Source organism: Phaseolus vulgaris, chromosome 1 (assembly GCF_051622355.1).
Source record: "Phaseolus vulgaris cultivar YP4 chromosome 1, ASM5162235v1, whole genome shotgun sequence".
In the NCBI taxonomy this organism is placed as follows: domain Eukaryota; kingdom Viridiplantae; phylum Streptophyta; class Magnoliopsida; order Fabales; family Fabaceae; genus Phaseolus; species Phaseolus vulgaris.
The window spans coordinates 52,107,678-52,128,684 of record NC_143498.1 but is presented as its reverse complement, the minus strand read 5'-3'; the positions used below and the strand labels follow the sequence as shown (position 1 = coordinate 52,128,684).

Sequence of the window (21,007 nt, the reverse complement as noted above, 5' to 3'; positions counted from 1 at the left end):
TAGAGGTAAAATGAAAGAAGAATTCATAGTTATTGACGGGTAAAGATACTGTGATACATTATTATAATGAAAATGCATCCCCATCATTATATATTTTTAATAAATACATTTGAAAGGAAAAGAAAAAAGTTTTTATGGCCTCGAATAATGGTTAATGAATGTTTTTGGCCATTTGAAAACATATTATTAATTACATTACTTTATTGTATTATCATGACTTCTATTTTATTTTTAAAAATTAAATAGGCCCAATATCCCTTTAATCACGCTTTATTATCTTTAACTTGTCTTTAGTTTTAATCATTATTTAGAGAGAATTGGGTAATCGGCTTATGGTATACTAATCTTAACCTTAACTCTAATCTTAACCTTAACTCTACAACAAATTCTGACTCTAACCATATTCTTAATCTTACCTTAAATCCTAACTTTAGTTCTAGCCTAAATCCACACTCTAATTCTATTTTTTTACTCAAATTCAAATCTTTTACACAATTATTTACTTTTTAATTAAATCAAATAATTTTTTTGATACTCATAATTATGTTTCGACAATTTCACATCATTTAGTATTTTTCCAAAGTTAATTCTTACACTATAAAAATAATGTATGAATTACAAATAACTATAATCCACAAATAAATTAATCAAATTTAATTTTTAACCATTTTTAAAGATAAAGAAAAAGTTATAATTTTATTTTTTTATCAATTTAAAAAATATACAATTTCAATCACATCACATAGATTTTTATAACTTTTTTTTTCAACTTCCATTCTATTTACCTTAATCCTAACAACATTATTTTTTTCGCAATTTTTCTTCAAATTATCTCGAATCCAGTTCCTAATATAAATAAAACATTAATATATGTTTAGGTAAAGATGATCTAGGTTATGTGACGTGTTTTCATTAAACCTTTTAAAACCTATTTGTCCTCTGCATTTCTTATTATTTTACAACCTTCCAGATTTGGATAAATATTGTGCAACAAAATAGCCTCAAAACTTCACCCATCCATATATTCACCTCATTTGTAAACCTCCTCGTCTTGTTGCTCAAAATATGAGAAAGAGCCTATTTTGTCTTATTGCAAAAAAAAAACTACCCTTATCATGTATCTAACAAGAATTGGTATTACAGTTTTAACACCCTACCTCATGGAAATTGTATGTATAATTTTTTTTAATTATTAAGTTTAATATAGTTTATTTAGTGTATACATTTAATTTATCTTCTTTTAAATGTGAAATCAGGTATTTTTCTAAGAAAATTATATTCAATTATATTTAGTGAGTACTTAATGCTTTAAAATGTAAATTAACTTTTTTTTATAATAATACGCACGTGGTAGATCAAAAACATTAATCTCACATCATTATTATTTCTAATTGTCTTTATTTAGGTCTTTTAGAAAAAAAAACTCAAAATTAAATCACATAAATAAAATAAATCTTTTTTTCATCTTTTTACCTTATCTATGCATCTTTATATTAATTATGAAAAGTCGATTTCATCATGTGTATGAGAGCTATTATATATTCGATGTTCCCAATGCAATTTTTTTTTTTAGTTTTATATTCTATTTTTGCACTTCGTCAATTTTTTTCTTTTAAAATTTTATGACTTAAAAAATAACAACTAAAACACAATCAACACTAGAAAAAACATTGCAAAAACTTATCTCAACCATTAACTTTAACACCACCAATAACCACCATTAGTTTGATTTGTTGTTATGAGATTAGAAGCAACTAAACAACATGGCTAAACCCAATTATTTCTTTTCAAATTCGGTCAACTTGTAGGCTGTGTTTGGATTGGGAAGAGGATTTGAGGGAGTGGATTTGGAGTGATTTGAGAGGAAAGTGTAAAGAAAGTGAGGTTGTTTAGATTAGGATATAATAGAGTGAATTTGTGAGAAAAGTTTATTCAAGTTTGTGAGTGATATGATGGTTGTAAAGATATTTTTATTTTTTTTAAATGCGTAAAATATAAGTTTACAAATTTACCCTTTCTTTAAAAAATATTTAAATAATAAAACATGAGATATTTTTTTATAAATTTTAGTTAGTTAAATTTTTATAAATATATATAAAAAATATTTTCATAAAATTAAATCAAATAAAAATAAAAATTATTTTTTATTACTGTTAATATTATTATTTAATAAATTTATTTTAATTATTATTAAATATGCAATTTATTTTTATTATTATTATTATTATTTTAAAAATTTATTTTAGTTACTAGTATTATTTATAATTTTATTATTTTTTATATATTATTTCTATTTTAAATTTTAAATATATTACTATTTTATTTTCTTTTACTATTACTATGTAAATATATTTATATTATTATTATATAAAATATAAGTTTATAAATTTATCCTTATTTTTAAGAATATTTAAATAATAAAATATAAAATATTTTTGTGTAAATTTAAGTTAATTAAAATATTTGATTTAAAAAATATTTATTTTTATTATAAATATATATAATAAAATATTTATATTTTTATATTCATAAATTTATTTTTTAGAATTGAAAATTTTGTAAATTTATTTATCTTTTTATTTTTTAAATTTAGTTATGTTTTAAAAATTAAAAAATAACTATGGACAAAGTAGGAAAAAGTAGATGTTAACGTGTCTTTCTCCTCTATTTTGTGAAGTTTTTTGCTTATATGCAAATAATATATTTCAATGAATCACCGCATTTTTCCGCTTGCAAATTTCTGTCAATTTGTTGAAACAAAAGCAAATTCTCCCGCAAATTTGTTGAAACAAACAGAGCAGTAGTGAAATTAAGGAGAGAAGATTTTGATTTCATTTATTATTCATGAAATGACGATTGACAGAAAATTGTCTAGAATTTTTGGCACAACTGGTCATGATGGGCAAGGAAGCATGTTGGCAACATATTTGGGTGTAATGACAGTGTTATCAAAATGAGTGGCAAGACAGTAACAGAAATGAATGAGTAGCCTTCACATGAGCTTCCATTGATTTAGGTACTTCTGACATACTCAGCTAAAGATTATGAAATATATGTTCTATATTTCCTACATTGGATGTTAGGTTAGGAGTCCCAGGAATCACATGACTCACTACAAAAAGATCTTTTCACAACCTACCATTCACCGACTCTTGTTTAATTACACTCACTCCTCATTATCATCCTACAACTTAAACCCTTTCTATTTATTTTTTCAATTTGAAAACTTGTTTGATCACTCACTTTTAATAATTTATAGTCTTTGTCAGCAAAACCTAACTAACCATTTTTAGTAGAATCTTTCTTTTCAACTGCTTTTTTCTCATACACAGTACTCGAACACGAAACTTTGTTTAAAGGAGAATGAGTCCAGAAAAAGTAACATATCGACATAGGTATGTTTAACTTAAATTTCTTCTGTGTTTGTTAACAGATTTATTTCATAACAACAACATTAAGAACAGCAGATCAAATATACATAAAGTACTAAATATGTAAATGCGATACTCATGTTATTGTACTAAATACCACCGAATTTAACGATGACTAATCTTTGTTAAGAAATTTGGTTGACCACTGAGTTTAATAAAATCTAATCTTTTTTGGAAAAAACTAGCAATTTCAAACATAATCTCTCTTTTTAATAGTGTTTTTTTTACCATAATACTTAAAAACGGGACTTCATTTAAAGAATTTTACAAACAACACAAGTATGCTTAGTTTAAATTTCTGATGTTGGTCGACAAATTTATTCTATAACAACATGGATTACATGCAATTTAGACATATATCATCAATCAGTAAACTAACCTAGTGATGGAAAACAGATAATGATCATAAATGATTATTGGCCTTTGGCAGACAAATAGCTAGATTAACCGCAGGTACACATTTGACTGACAAAGGAGTATAAGCCCTTCTGTTGATCCTCTTCTTATTCTCCATCCTTCTGTTACCATTATCCTTACGATCACTGTTATCTGCATTGTTGTTGCCAGACTCTTTAATAAGCCTATCCAATTGCTTTGAAATGCATTGAACTTCATATGAGTCAAGAAGAGGTTTAATTGTACGAACTGATGCTGTTTCCTTGGCCATTCTCATAGCTTCTAACTTGTAACGTGAAGGCCTTGCTAGACTTTGAGATCTTGTGACTTCAAACTCACTCTTGGCCTTTGCTTTAGACCCTGAACCATGTTGGTACCATGCCCGTGCAGCAGCTTTCACAATGGCCAATTCATCTGTGGTTTCTTGAGGCTTCTTTCTCTCAACTAGAGATTTCAGAGAGAAGAGCTTGAAGGACATGATCACATGAGACCACTGTTTTTTGAAAAATGTGGATGTGTTTGGAAAATTTATGCTTCGCCATGCAGTGCAGTGTGTTGTGGTTGAGAGCTTCACGTGTCAGGAATGGTGTGTTTAACTTTTTTCAAGTGTTCACAAATCACAATGATGTTGTCAGAATTTTAATAACCTCATTTAATGAAATATGGGTATTCGGACCTACTAGAAGTTTAAAGATATGTGGTAGTTTGGCTCCTGTCAGAAACTGTTTTGAGTTTTAGCAATGTATTTTTCTGACTTGTCTACACCAATAGAGGTTTATTCTTCAACCTTTTTTAGAGGCTTTTAGGTTCAGTCAGAAACCACTCCAAGCTCTGTGGTGTGTATATGCCCCACTATAGAGTGGAGGTTTACTAAAAGTTCACAATCACCACTTACTTTATGTTCCCATCATAATCTTTCTTTTGGGATTTGTTCAGATCCCGTAAACTGCATCTTCCTCAGTCTTACTTTCTGCTAGTTTAACTTTTTTTATATAAAAGTTCATAAAATTACTCTTAAATCGATAAATGAGATGCATATGTTCAAATAAATATGTAAGATTGTGTTGCAACTTCAAAATTTTCAAATAATTTTTACTTAAAAACCAATTGGAAACTTAGTTTGATCGTTTCCTTTTCTCAAACTGAAACTTTTTTAGACTAGACCCTTAGATAAGCATGCATGTCTGGAAATAGAGAACAAAAATATACATGTTTTTCAGTGAAAAAATTATGGCTTCGTCAAGAGAAATTTTAGCACTGCAACTTTCCCAGAACGGAAAAATATTATTTCTTCAATCAAATGGGGGTCTACTAACAATTGAAGTGATATCAAAGCATAATACTATAACTGAGCATAGAACAGTTAAATATAAAGGTAATGTGATTAACTTATATTTCTATGCTCAGTAACATTATTTCCATTTTTAATTATTTTCTTTATCAACAAAAAAATTGCCCTTGAATTGAAGTAAGCACATACACATTAAAAAATAAAAGAAAAAGGGGGAAAAAAAATCCTGTCATGGTGTTTCATTGCTTGGCTTCTAATGAAGTTTATGTCCAAGCAAATTTTGAGCGCGCTTTAAACATGAAAGGTACTCGTTCTTTATTTCAGGGGTATCAGCAATTGACCTCTCAGATACAAACTGCAAAGCCAGAATGAAGTTAGAACAAATTTTCAGAATCCTATATGAAAGAAATGCATGGAAGATGTTCACACCCTTCACGTAATGATTTGCTAATGAAACATTATTTGTATGGTCTCAAATGCATGTAAGGAGATGAAACATTTGTCTCCTTACATGCTACATGAAATTCATGAAGCATCAGATTTGTAAACGTGTCAATAACAACTTCGACAGTCAAAATATTAGGGACCATGGATGGTTTAGTGATCCAAATCATTCATTTTGTAATATAAAATGGATGACTCTGTTCTGTAGAACATCCATGACTCTTAATATCTTGGACCATTGTAGAAGCTACTGTTATGCACAATGTCCAATAATAACTTTTCATCCCCAAACTACCCATCCATGTATGCTGTCTCATCAAATATTTCATCACCAGAATTTCTATGCGGAATTATTGGAATAGCAAGAATTAGCGATCAAACTTCATTTCATATTTGATTACTCTGATGAGTCAATAACATAACTTCTATTTTTTTTAGCAGAAATGGAACCATCAATCAACAAAATCTTATATAAATGCTCTCCTCAGAAAGGAAAAAAAAAATCAACTACTGAGTAATATCCACAATACTACATTAATTATCTATGACGATTAATTAACTAGAAAAAATAGAGCATACACAGCTGCCCAAAAAAACATCACAAACGTTTACCTCCTTGTAAGCAGAAATGCATTGAAGAAGTGCCTCCTGAGCCTCGAGGTTAGTATCCCCTTCCTGCTTACAAAAGAACATTAACACTTAACTTAACCAAGCACAAATATGATATTTGCAATTTTTCTCATTTCTTGAACGTAGTTGTACTGCCATAAAAGCTTGTAATCTAACCTGAATCTTTTGCACTTCTTGCTTATCTAACTCAATTGATGACAATGTATTGAGTGATTGCAACTGAAAAGGTTGCATTTATATCATAATAAACCAATAATTATTAATAACAGAAGAGAGCAAATCAATATAATAATCCCATAAAACTAACCAATATGGTCAATGCTGCTTGGTCTTCCTTTCTAGAATCTCCAGGCTTACTGTTTTTCTTTAACTTGTCCTTTTGTTTTGATACCTTCTTTAAACATTCACGTGCAATCCTGAGATGGAACAAGAAATGGCCTATCATAAATGTGCTTCATTCTATAGACTCGACAAATTCTTGAAATTTCAGGAGATGGCTAGTAATTGCTAGGCAAGCTAAGCAAATGCCTTCACCTTAAACCAAATATTATCCATGATAGTTCAAATTATGTTAATGTTTACAATTAAAAATCATATAAGGCCAATCTAATTCTTAATCAAGAAATTACTAATGTAATCTAATAATATTGGGAGGAAATTAAAACGCAAGAGTTTTCTTCTGCAAATATAATTCAATAAGGTCCACCAGGTTACAGCACAATTAATGTTTAGCAGTTGAATGCTCCTTGATAAATTGATTGAGTTTCCATATTCAAAAGTAGTTGTGAAAGAGATAGATAGGCATGTCAAACTAATACCAACCTTATGGAATTATGCAAATAATTCTTTGCAATGTCAAGCTCAGCTTTAGCTCTAGAAACATCCAACTCTTTATGTTGACTGCAGTCAACCATTGCCACTCTTGCTAGATGAAGTAGGTTTGCACCAATCTGACCATGGATAAAGAAAGAGAATGTCATGATTTTTCTTAAAATAAGAACTGTTCAAGTGGAAAGAAATAAATGAAATATATTTCTGAGATATCTTACAAATGTGATTACAGTCTCTATTTATAGACTGTTTTACAACCTAATTAAAGAAAGAAATAATAGGCAATGAAAGCCAGAAATAATGAGTGTTTAAAGCTGTACAAATCAAATAAAATCAAATTACTAACAAATCTGTCCTAATAAATATAAAATGGAATCTGCACTTAATTATAACATAATTCTCCTGATTATGCAACAAGAACAATATTTGTGTAAGAAACACCAGCTCGGCAATCAATTTTAGGGGTTTGAAATGTAAATATAATTGGAACTGCCAAAAATTCCTGTCAAAGAAAATCATACCTGAATATGGTCACTGGGAAGCAAGTCCTTCCGGACATTAAGACATCTGAAAAGAAAAAAAGTGAGGATTTCATTTGTGTAAAGTTAAATTAATTTCCCAGGTTCAAGTATATTACAACCTTTCAAGAAGATCTTTTGAATCTTTTGTATTGCCAGATGCTAGAAGGGTCAAAGCCAGAGATTCAGCTGCAATAACTGTGGCCAAGGAATTCCATCCCTATATTACACCAAATGCATGTGATGTTGACAATTCATGTGACATTTTCTAATTTCATTGAGTAAGACCCACAACTAATTCTAAATGAAAACAGAAAGTAGCAAATGGAAAAAGAAGATTACAAATTCCTACCAAGGAACACAATAAAATATCGATCTGACATGAGTGCCACTTATGCTACTTGCTTTCCACAATTGTTAAGTAATAATAATAGTTTTATGAATAATCAAATCATGATTGTTTTGTAAGAAATAGAACTCCTAACTAGCTTGTTTAAAAATTGGAGTCCATTTATCTACTATCACCCACTGCTATTTGATGAAACAAATTAAATATGCTAATAATAAAAAGTCTATCTACATAAGTTGAATCTTTAACTATTATTCAGCAAGAATAGAAACAGCATTCTATCACGACAGAACTTATTATCAGAAAATAATAGCAGCCAACCACCCTATCTATGGGCCAGCTCATACAGTGACAGTAAGAAATAGGAAAAGAAACCAACTTGCCATGGCCATCCTTGTATCCCCTAAACCATGACAATGGCATGACATTAAAAATGGCAGAAAAAGCACCAAATATGACGCAACCACCAATTCACTCAGAAAAACTCAACCAGCTTAGAGAAATTGTATTTTACTAGTGAGAATAATTTCATCAACCAGAAGTTTATCTCACTTAACCACTTTCCTAAAAAAATTATCCCCTTACTCAGTACTTACATATTTTATTAAATATACATGCATCATCATTAACAAGAAAGTTGATAGCAAAGGAAAGAAGTTCACAAAAAAAACCTTTGACAATTCCATAACATGCAGGATCTTTCTCTGAACCATTTCAGCTTCAGCAACTTGATGTGACTTCATATATATCTAGAAAAATGTAGCAATAAGTAGATTTAGTTAAGAAAGATAATATGGGAAATTAATAAACAGAAAAGTAGGAACAGATCCACTTTGAGGGATGAACAACGCACAAACTCATTCTGGCTTTATATGCTGGAATTCATAATTATATTACGAAGGAGGTGAAGAATATCAAACTCCTTACCAATTGGTTAAAAAAAATCCTATACAGAGCCAAGAACCAACTCTTCTCAAAGTTAAAGGTTGTTTGGTGGAGAAACAATAATAGTTTTTATCTGTTATCTTAGTTGTGTCTGAAAGCACTTATATGTGAACAATATTTTAACTTTCAAATCAACTTGGATTGTGTGAAATAAGTTTTAGGTGTCCTTTCTAAACTTATAGACAGTGATAGAACACTAATTGAACATAATCACTAAAACAGATAAAATGCTTAGAACAGAACAGTATGTCAGTATCTGCTGTCTCCCCGAGTCACAGACTCCTAAATATATTAGTTTCTGTCTTAAAAGACAAACACATGATGTATCATTCATTCTATTTAGACAATTACACATTTTAATAATATGCAATAGCATCATAAAAAAAAATGCAAACAGCTCCTAACTTTCTGCCCTTAACTGTCAGCACAATAGTTGCTGATGAACATATTCTAATAATACAAAACTGCTAATAACAGCTCTTATTACTATTACACATTCTGATAATAAATTATCGTTCCAACTTTCTGCCAATAACTAACTGGCCCTAAATTGATTCCCATGAGATAGCACTAGTTTATATTAACCTTACATGCACTGTGGTGTTCTACCTCCTAGGCAGTTGGAAGATATTCAAGATAAATATTAAATTTCATCCTTGCCAACATATATAAATATACAATGTAAAGGTTTTTCGTAGAGTTATGCATGATAAGATTGTTGACTTCTATAATAATTACCTGGGTGATTTCTAATTGGTTGACACTAAAAGATCTTTCCACTCACAATGTATGAAACATATACATATGTATATGTGTGTGCATACAAACATATTTTCTAGAAGGGATATTACTTTTTCTCTGTTAGATATAACGGGCTTAACCCATGCGTATGGTATTTTTCTATCTACAAATACCTAACCCTTTGTGTTCATTATACACAAGGGATTAATTCTATACCACTTTTTATCTTAAGTTCAAATGGTATCTAGAACTATTGTAAAATCCTTGACTTTTGTTCACCAGTTGCTTTTTTTCCCGCCACTGTCGTCGTTTGGACCAGCGACACATATGTTCAGATTGTACCAGTCAGACGACCAACACACCACAAAGATTGTGGCAATCGGAGCTCCGACGCACCCTCACACGCCTCTCCAAGCCTTATCACCGCTTTCTGCTGGCATGTTTGAACCCTTTTCAGCGGCGATTACCAATGTCGGGATCGCCTTGTCGTCCTCGTTCTGCTCTTGCCATCCTGATAGGAGTTCGTTTGTTCTTTTTAGGGTTTTTCCCTCTCCTCTTCATCCATGGCCTTTTCTGCTGCCACTGTGCATGATCCGTCCATCTATACAAATTATGTCAATGTACATCTATCCATTGATAAATTGGATGGAACTAATTGGATTGACTATGGCTTAAGAGTCAGCATTATGTTGATCATTTTACCTAGAGTGTGGCCATTATTGCTGAAAATGAGGTTTCCCATTGGTTGAAAATTATTGTTCTCAAGTCTACTATATACAAATCTTTAAAACAAACATTTTGTGCTTATGAGACATGTTCAGAAGTTTGGGAACAGGCCAAATGATTGTACACCAATGATACTCAATGTCTTTATGGTGTTTGTGAAAATCTCCTCAATATTGTTGCTCCTGAACGTCTTAATGGTACAATGGCTGAATATCTCGATAAAAGTCATGCCCTTCTTCATGACTTCAATGAGTTATTGCCTTCTACCTCTACTCCTTCTAAAGAATTCAAGCAAAAGTCAAAGTTCATGTTATCTACTATATTCCTTATAATTATTCACATGTTCGTGATCAAACTGAGTTTGTTAATTCAAAATGATCAATTAATAGATATTTTCACTAAATCTTTATATGGACCTAGAACAGGTTATATTTGTAACAAACTTGGTACATACTATTTAGAGGCATCAGCTTGAGGGAGAGTATTAGATGTAGCAGGCTTAGCCCATATGTTTTTTATCTATAACTACATAACCATATGTGTTCATTATACGCGAGGGATTAATCATATACCTCTTTTTACGTTATTTTCACATTATCAAAGATGATTTGGGAGGAAAAAGACTTAAAAGGGGCCACCTGTGAGAGGTATCGTAGTCTTCTAATGCATACATGTGACTCTCCTTCACCACCTTCCTACATTCGTAAACAAATTAGATTAAGCACAAGAATGACAATAATAATAATAATAATAATGGCAATTACCAATTACCACTGTGGGGGGATTCAAGTTACATAAAATTGTTCCACATACCTCTAGCATTCTTATAGAGTCCTTAATAAGGACCTCAGCATCCCTTTCTTTTCCTTGAAGATACAACACCTGAACACAATTATTGTAGAATAAGATCCAACAAAAATTCCAACTTCCAAGAAGCATCAAAGAGAAAAATAATTCAACAATGAGGCAAATTGCATTCAAAGCCCCTAGTAAGCATTAGACCTAAGAGAGGCAAGAAAACTATTATATCCCACAGAAATTACATAGGTTATCCTTTTAAAACTCAGTTTTTTTTAATAACTACCACAATATTATGGAGCATTGCTTCACAGCAGAGACTGGACATATGTATATATAAAAACAAACTTTCTTATTTCAATGCTCCTTCAAGCATCACCTTAATTCATAACTTTTTTTGTTTTTTGTTATTGGAGATTTCATATTGACTTAAGATAAGACCAATTTACAATATTTAAGTGGGGACAAACCTCATCTTACTGAACCGGTTTAGTGAGGTTAAGTTATGCCTAAATTTTATTTCCTAATATGGTATCAGAATCATTCAAAGTATATTCTAGTTGAGATTTGAGCCTATCGTACCACCTGCTATCGGGCCCCCCTTGATTCTCACGCTCGATGTCCTTGGCGTAAACGCACGATGTTCTTGGTGTGACAGGGTATGTTGGAGATCCTACATCAACTAGAGATAAGACCAATCTACAGTATATAAGTAGAGGCAAACCTTACCTTACTAACTTGTAAAAGATGTTTATTAAAATATCAGAAAGTAGAAATACTCTTTTATGTCAAAATAAAGAAAAAAATTGAAATACATGTAAAACTTAGGGCATCAAAGTTCCCGCATAGCTTTACAACAGAGCAAGTATTAAGAATATCTATGACAAATCAGTATTTTGTTTCTCCCCTACATCCAAAACAAATAAACCGCTTCCCATCCACATTTTTACTCATTTTTGGGGTTAATCTGTTGTGGTAGCTATAGCATGTCTAAATTATGTGAAAATAGTAGTGAATGACTTCATCCACAAAAAGTTGTTTCTATCTTCAACTCTTAATTTTTTCAATCTAGTGGGAGATAAAAAGGCCACTGTTTCATAATACTTCTGGTTCCTAAGATGTTGTAGTAAAGGAAATGGTGGAAACAAATTTTGTTGTTTTCATTTTCCTTTCCAAATTATTAAAAGTAGTAAACAGAAAAAGAAGGTGGAATTTTTGTAATTATTAGTAATGAAGCATGTCAACTGAAAATTAACCAGACACTACCTTTGTTTTTTATTTTGACCCCAAGATCAATCTTCCAAAATCTAAATTTCTTTTTTCTTAATACAGTATTAGACTACTTTAACAAACACAACAAACAAGAATAAAAAATAGTAGTGTAAAAGGACAAATAATTACCACTCCTAGATGATACATTGTATCTGAACATTCTGAATGGCCAAACCCCAGAACGCGCCTTTTTATCTGAATCAATAGACATTACCACATGCTATAATCAAGACAACATAAAGCCTCAATCATCAAACACAAAAAGGATGTCAAGATATAAGAATGAAATACAAGGTGATACACAGAGGAGAATAGTTGTTACTCCCTGAGAATAATAGGTCCATACCTTCAAAGCGCGCTGTTAAAAAAAAGAGAAAAGGCGGTCACTAGAACTGAAAAAACATAAAGGAGTAGGACTAACTACAAACAAAAATCTATACCAACATCAAGATCCAAAAATAATGAAAATTGGTTCCATTACATAACATTAAGAAGATTCCAAGTGCTTAGAAAATTGAGTGTTTTGGTTTCTTTAGGTTCATTTAACCTTTATTCAGGACCTTCTCTTAGAGAAATTTGTATCTAACTTTTGTCTTCATTATTGTCTTGATTAAGAGACTCTTTAGCCACGAGTAGGAGAAAAGAGATCCAAGTGTTCAGTTGGGGACTTTGTTGTAGGCCAAAAAAATACGAAGGCTTGGATCTTATCAATTTGTATAAAAACATTGCATGATTGATAATAGCAATGGTGGTTTTCTCAATTAAGTAAATGCTCCACAATACAAGACTAGAGTGTCCCAGAAAGTGGGGTAATTCATGGTGTTTAATTCCTGTAGTTCAAAGTATAGGACATTTATGAGAGTAGGGTAAAATTGATGGATATTAATTAGAATAGTTGAATAAAGTTATACTTTATCCAATAATGGGAGAAAAAAACACGACACCAAGACCAAGATTGTTGAGTTCAACCAATTACCTCATAGTTAACACGGGCTTCTTCCAATTTCTGTTGTCCAAGGTAGAACTGCCCAAGGTTGTGAACAGCAACTCCAACCCTACACGATCAAATATTCAAAATTAAAGACACGTATGGATATGTGGGAATCCAAATGAATATCCATCCATATCTATGTCCATACACACATCTATGTAGCTTAAAGGCATTTTTTACCCTGTAATTTACTTCAATTTTGGTTTTGGTTCCTACTTTAGAAGAGAATATAAAATTGTTTATTTAACGACTACAATACCATATTTATACACAAGTTTAAGAGAATTGATCATGAATTTAGGGATTAGAAACAATCTATTAAGGGGAATAGTGGAAAGAAGTACGATTTCCCTAATATTCCTTAATTATACCATATATCTAAACATACCCTCTGAGGCAAGAGCATACACATCATTAGCATCCCAACTTATCACATATACATTATTCTTGGTCCCCGGAAAGATTTTATTGAAAATGCCAACGTGTTGTTTTGTATAGTGGACCGAGGAGTCTTAACCTCTTTATGTTTTGTCTTTCCATGTAAAACTGGATTACAAGAGATTCAAAGTTGACTGCCTATATCATATATATAACAAGTAGGAACTAGGAAATCAATTGAAACAAATTTGAAGGTCTGTTCCACAAATCTTGAAGCAGCATTTTTCATTTACTTCGTAAAATAGGCTTAAGTTGAAATTTTCTAGTATTGTCTATATCTGTTCCTCCTTTTCGGAATATTATGTTTCCATGACCCACGTCCAGGAAAGCTCTAGATCATCCTTTATATCCCTTAAATGAGCATTAAACCTGATTGACCAAGCCCCATACAGTATCATAATTCCTATTCATGTATTGTATAAAAATTTATAGTTCCTAGTAATGATGCTCAACTTATACAATTTAAAGTAGATGAAGCATTATTTGTGATGGTAACAGTTATTGCACCCTACCGTACATCATCGGGACCAAAAGATTCCTCTAATATATTGATGGCTTCCAAATACAATGGTTCTGCTTTGTCAAATGCCTTTTTAACCCTGTAGAATTCGGCCTGAAAAAACAATAATCAAAATGTGGTGCATATTATGAGAGTCATTTTCTTTTTCAACTAGCCTAAACAACAAAGAATCAACCAACCAAACTGCTATACAAAAAATAAATAAAAATGACTAGAAGCTGAAAGTGTTGATCACATGCATACCATTACTATCACCAAATTATGTGAGATTTGACCATTGCAAGTTGTGTATAAATATAAATACCATAAGCTATTTTTCCATGAAAAACATAATTACAGTAGATGTACCAACGTTCTTACTATAAATCTTAAAGCTTCAAAAATAGTTCAGCAAATATCAGGAAAAAAATTCAAAAAATATAAAAATACAAGATATTTCCCAACTGATGATAAGAAATGCAGCATAGGCATCAAAGAAACTACTAGAAGATAAAAAATACACTTTGAAAAAAGAAAGAAAAATTGTGTTTTCATCCTTTATGAAATGTATTGAAAGGATTGTTTGTAGATGTGTGCTGTGTATACACATGACATGAGCATATTTATTTATACTAAAGAGATACAGTAATAAAGAACAAAATAATTAATAATGAGAATTATTTGCTAGGATATTTCCCTATTTGATGTAATCAATCATATCATATTTCCCTATTTAATGTAATCAAATCATATAGTTAACAATCTCCTTCAAACTAGAGTAGGTGTAGTGGTCAACAAAGAAGAGTAGCAGCACCAGTTCTAGGGTTGCATCAAAGGTCAAAGGGGGCAGCGGATAGCAGAAACCAAAAAATGCTAAAAGGGTGTGGTTGTCAAAGAGAAAAAAAAATATTGGAAGGACGCAGTGCTTGCCAGAGAGAAAAAATACTCAAAGGGTGTGGTGACAGCTAAAGAGCAAAGACACTGTGAGAGCACAATAGATGTTGAGGAGCAAAAGTGCACAGAGGGCACGACAACTGCCAAGTAAAAGTGCTCGGAGGGCACAACTGCTTGCAGAGAGAAAAAAATGTTTGCAGGGTGTGGTGGCAGCTAGAGAGAAAAAATATTGCAGTGGTTATTGTTTACCCAAGAAAGTCAAAGTAAAAAAGTCAGGGCCAGTGCCTCTATGGAAAAAGTCATGGAGCGGATTAGTGACAAGTCACGGAGGACGGATTGAAAGGATTACTTGTAAATTGTAATCGTGTTGTGTACACACGTTAGCATTCTTATTTATAATGAAAAAGAGATACGATAATAAGGAACAAAATCAATAACTAATAAGGAGAAATATTTCTATGATATTTCTCTATTTGATGTAATCAAATCATACAATACTTCCCTGTTTAATATAATCAGATCATATCTTTAACAAAATGCACTAATGATTATTTTGATGGAGAGTATCATGTTTGATATGCATTTAGCTTGGAAAGCCTTATTGCATTCATAAATAATGTTGCTTGATCTCTCATTTTAGGTTTTATAGATAACCTTGCCCTCTCCTAGTTGAATTCATGCCTTGTGTCTCACCTATAAAACTCCTTTATCAAAAATAAAATAAAATAAGAGTAGCAATATCAATTGCAAGTAAAATGACCAGATTGTTGCATGCAGAAGCAACGTGCGGATCTTGCTCGCCAAAACCTTCTTTAGCTTCTTGTATGGCAGAAAGGAAGAGTTTTTCAGCTTCGTCTAGTTTTCCCTGGCAAATAATAGATAGTCAACAACAATCTTTTTCCACTACATGGAGTGTATAATAGAACTTCATAACAAAGAAACACCATACCTGTTGAAAAAATTCTCTAGCTTTATCAGTAAAGACTCTCCATTTTGCTGTATGTAAGTTTGATACGACAGAACCATCCTCAATCTTTCTCAAGCCAATTAAGTCCTCTCCTGGGTCACTGTTAGAAGATGCTTCAGTTCTCACATTTTCTGCATATGCGACACCGGCACTAATTCCTAAAGTCATTGCTGCACAAAAATCAGATTAGTCAACTTAAATTATGTGGGAGTATTGCCTAATCCATTTTCAATGTTGATATCGTGTGCTACAATATTAAATATTTATCCATGGGATGAAGTTTTTGAGCAAAATTTCATTGAGTTAAATGATATAAATCTCATCAAATAGACCGTGCCCTAAAAAAAAATTTGCAGCCTTAGGGAAGCCAAAATACAATCATTCATGTATCTTGACTTAACAGCTTTAACTGCTAAAGATTTTGGTATTATTGGCTGAAGACAAGGTATCAAAAAATCTATGACCAAGTGATCTAGAGCTAAATCCTTGTTCTACCCATTCTCCGAATAAAAAGTTAGACTTCAATACAAGGTGGTTGTAAGCGTTGTAACCCAGGGTGTGCAATAGACATGTTAAAGCAAAATCATCAGTGTTTTCACCAAACATTTTAAGCTCGAGTTGAGACAATTGGCACAGGACATTTCACATTAACTTCATTCCAACATAATATCATGAGATTAATGTAAAATGTGATTTCCAAAGTAAATGGAAACAAACTATTTTAATTTTTAATTTTCCTTAACATTTTGTTTTTGTACTTCCAAGTATTCAATTCATCTTAAATGTGTGTTGGAGTAATCAACTTAATATTATCTCATTATCCAATCCAATAGACAGGTCAATCAAAATAACATTTTTAAGTTATCCAAGAGTGTATTTAGTATGTATGGAATGTATTAAGTGATAGTGTACTCAAACATCAAAAATCACACTCCATGCTTTAACATCTTAGTTTCTTTTACACCGTATTATCAAAGAGTTGACAAAGGATTTCAATCCTTACTATCTTAACTAAATTTAAGCGGGTGCAAGACTTATCCTTGCTTCAAGCTTGAAGTCTTTAATGAGGGTCATCTTAGAGACGAAACCTAACCTTTTGAGTGACCAGTTTTCTTTAACAATATAGGAAGGGAAGTTGATTAAGACTTTTTCAGCATTGTTCTATAAGCATATGAAATAGCAGCCAGTAAAAGCAAAAATTTTGATAGGCAAAGAATAAAAAAAGTGAGGGATTAACATTTTAAAAGATAATGAACTTTCCCCTTGATCCAAAGGATTCAACTCTGCTATCTGCGTGTCACTTGGAAGAACTTTCTCCGCAAAAATTAGATGCAAAAGATTGGAATACAACATGAAATAATCATAAAGAATTACAGAGATAGCATCATTACAATTTGAAAATGATTAAATGACAGTAGCTTTTAGTTATAAAACACACCTACATGTCCAGATATAACAATCCATAAACAGGGATCCCAAAGATTTATCCTCCAACCATGTGCACCAGTTTGGTACCAACGACAAACTTTGAGTTTAACTGGAATAACATAAAAACAATAAGAAAGTAAGAGTGGGCAAATATCATCTTCCTTGCAGGATAATAAAATCATTCTCCATGCACAATTAATAACCATGAACCAACCTCAGTCCTGTGCAGCATAGTCAACAATGAGAGATGCAAAAAACCTGTTAGTATGTAAAATTTAAATGCCAAAGAGAAAAAAAATAATTCCTTTCCTCAAAATTAGGAAGTGGGTGCAAGGGTTTTTGTGAAAATCTGAAGAAAATTTTTCTGTTCTATTTTCAATTCCAAAAAACACCAAAGTCAAAACGGGCACAAAAGAAGTTAACGTCTTTCTAAAAAATAGCACAAACTAGAAAAGATGCAGTGCACCAAAGTTGCCATTTAAATTTGCCACAAACTTGCCCTATAAATTAACACCATCGTGGTATAAGAGTGACCTTCACAACCCTTTCTTATATGTAAAATGCCAGTCATTTACACAAAACCCACCATCTAAAATTTAAAAAGAAAGAGGCGTGATCACAGTCACCATAAGAGTTGAACACATGTGAAAAATAAACAAACCCAAAAGAGACAGGTGATAAGAAAATGTGACGGGTGTCATCAAATTGCAACAAAAGTGATGTTAAGAGATTTAAGATGAGAGAGTAGGCATGGTTTTGCCTACCGGAAAATACATCTGTGGTGTTTCCTGTGAAGGCAGGGAAGGCACAAGAAGCAGGAAAGCGAATTAGAAAACTGAACAACATCAGGAAACATGAAACTCAACAACTAAGTTCGACAATGTCCATCTAAAATTCTATCCTACGGAAACCTCCAGACTCAATTAATCAAATTAAAATTAGTCACGATACACACGCATAATCACTCGAGTCACCAACAATATCAAAATCTAACGATCAAAGTCATTATCATACAAGATAATCACAAAACAGAAACCGAAATCATCACTCTAACATAAACGGTGTAAGCTAACCAGGAGTCCGCGGCGGGCGCTCCGGCTGCGCCGCGGAGGGCTCGGGATTGCGAAGCTGAGGGTTGGAGACGATGGTTCGGAGGAGCCTGGAGGTGGGTCTAAGGGCCTTCGAAGCCAACAAACCAAACCCCATTTTCTCTCTGAGTTGGGTATGGAAGACCAGAGGGTTGCAGATCGTTGAATAAGTGACTTTGTTGAAGAGTTTCTTGGTGAAGAAAGAAATGGGTTTTGGGTTTTACCCGTTTCCGAAAAGGTTTCAATCTCCAACCCAATAATTTAATATTTTCAAATTTACCTATGTAGAATTAAATTCATTACAATGGGTATTCATTCCGTTAGAGTTTGTATACGTGTAGGAATATTGTGGTGTGTTTGGTGATGGTTCTTGGTGTATTTGTGATTTCTGCAAGAGTTGGATGAAAAATCCGAGATTATCAAACAAATTTACAATTTGAAATATTAAACATATTTTTTTAAGTTTTGTAATATATAATTTATAATAAAAAATTGTATTTTTGAATTTTACTTTTTTCAATAAAAAATAATAATTTGTATTATCATTGTGTTTTTATTTTACTTTTAAGTTGTGTAATTGCGATACAAACTCAAAATTAATTAGTTGGAGAAGATTGTGTTTTACCATATTGAAAATGTGTAATTAATAATAAATATAATGAATATAAACTGAAAATAGTTCTGATATGAACCATTATGAGAAATGAGCAAACATTAGATTAACATGAGGAATAATATTCCTAAATATTATTCTACAAATGCAACTATGACCTTTAAAATTTTAAATTATTAAAAATTATTACATATAATATTTTATATGTAATATATATATACACATGGACGTGTTACTGAATTAAAAAAAATAGATAAAATTATATATAAATGTATATTCATACATATTTATTTATGTATATACATTATCATTATATAAATTGATATATATATATATATATTAACATATTAATATATATTAACTCAATGAATAATTAAAAAACATTTAAATTGTAAATTAAGAAAAGAAAATAAATTAGTAATAGGTCACTGAAGTTTAGATTAATTTATAGTTGAAGTTGTATGCTGATGATTTTGATGTACATAGAAATAAGGATATGTAAAATATTTAATAAATAATCAAAATATTTTATTTTGTTTTAAAAAACTATAATTTATGAGTTCAATCGTCAAATTAGTACAAAATTAAAATTTAATTGTATTTTAATAAAAGCTAATAAAATTGATTAAGTAAAAAATAATGTAAATTTTCCTCTAAAAAGATTTACACGTAAAGTCTTGCAACATAATTGCAATTGAAATAAAGAAACCAGAAATTGAATTAGAAAAAGAATCATGTTACCTACCATTCACTTTGTTTGTATATTTTTTGTTTTCAAATTTCACTCTATATTTTCACTATTTTTGGTATAGGTAAAGTTATATTTTTTAAATAAAATTATTCCCATTATAAGCAAAATTCTTGCAACATGTTTTGAAACTCTTTTAAATATTCTTTGATTTTTATAAGATAAAATTATTAAAAAATTAAATTATGTTACTTTCACTTCTTTTACCATATCCCTAACTTATTATTTTATAATTTGTAATAACTTTTAAGTTAAATTATATTAGGTTCCATCAATTCTCCTACAGGGAGGTTAGTTGGTTAAATCACGATAATTAAATTGCTATTTGTAAGTAAAAAAATGTGTATTTACATTATTAAATATAATTTATAATACCGTGATAAATATTTAATTGAATCATTATATCAAAGTCAAAATTAAATTTACATCAATTATCTGGTAAGGAAGTAAAATCAAATATAAGTTATAACATTTATTGAAAAAGCAAGTGATTGATAAATAAAAACAAGACCCTTGTTTAAAAAAGAAAATGACTAGGGAGGGGTGCAATTGGTAGTTGAAATTTGAAAAGGTGGGAAATTTTGAAAAATAGAAATCATGCTTGACCAATATTGGAAATGTGAAACGAAGGTGTTAAAAGCAATTTGTTTGACATGGATGAATGAGAAAAAAAAGGTCCCATGAGTTGTAGTTCCCACTAAAGCAAACTTTGTTTCTGTCTGCCTCCATCCCAACCAAGCACCAACTAAAGGCTAAAGCAACCAAGCACCACATCGCATAGGTGTCAAAACCAGTGTTCACATCATTTTATCAAAAAGTTCCATCAATTTATCATGGATAAGTTTTGAACAAAAATTTCATATAGATTCTTATAAGAAAATGTTTCATATCAATAACAATTTATAATATCATCTAATACCAAATATCAAAGATTTTATAGTTTACTCTCAAATATGTCTCAAATATCAA

At 30.9% G+C, this 21,007-nt stretch overlaps 2 protein-coding genes across 7 annotated transcripts; both read right to left on the bottom strand.

Annotated features, from left to right (window-relative positions):
* Positions 1–3,720: 3,720 nt before the first annotated feature.
* Positions 3,721–4,437, bottom strand: LOC137816106 (uncharacterized). The gene has a single exon (XM_068619200.2). The coding sequence runs from the start codon at positions 4,303–4,305 to the stop codon at positions 3,835–3,837; it is 471 nt and encodes a 156-aa protein (XP_068475301.2). The 5' UTR covers positions 4,306–4,437; the 3' UTR covers positions 3,721–3,834.
* Positions 4,438–5,091: 654 nt separating this feature from the next.
* Positions 5,092–18,963, bottom strand: LOC137814951 (Tetratricopeptide repeat (TPR)-like superfamily protein). 6 transcript variants are annotated; one of them, XR_016514917.1, is made up of 19 exons: positions 18,663–18,963; positions 17,600–17,698; positions 16,144–16,331; positions 15,955–16,059; positions 14,314–14,414; positions 13,349–13,427; positions 12,719–12,730; positions 12,502–12,567; positions 11,686–11,799; positions 11,116–11,184; positions 10,941–10,997; positions 8,562–8,639; positions 7,664–7,761; positions 7,545–7,590; positions 7,015–7,142; positions 6,500–6,608; positions 6,349–6,411; positions 6,175–6,237; positions 5,092–5,473 (listed from the first exon to the last, which is right to left on the bottom strand). XR_016514917.1 is itself a non-coding variant. In XM_068617928.2 (18 exons), exons 1-18 carry the CDS (start codon positions 18,793–18,795, stop codon positions 5,372–5,374), a joined length of 1,596 nt encoding a protein of 531 aa, XP_068474029.2. In that variant the 5' UTR covers positions 18,796–18,963; the 3' UTR covers positions 5,092–5,371. The 6 variants fall into 6 exon arrangements, 3 of the variants coding, with proteins under 3 accessions (XP_068474029.2, XP_090150151.1, XP_090150153.1); XR_016514918.1 differs by having other exon boundaries at positions 5,198–5,473; positions 11,683–11,799; XR_016514916.1 differs by lacking the exon at positions 11,686–11,799 and having other exon boundaries at positions 7,664–7,739.
* Between the last annotated feature and the right edge of the window lie 2,044 nt (positions 18,964–21,007).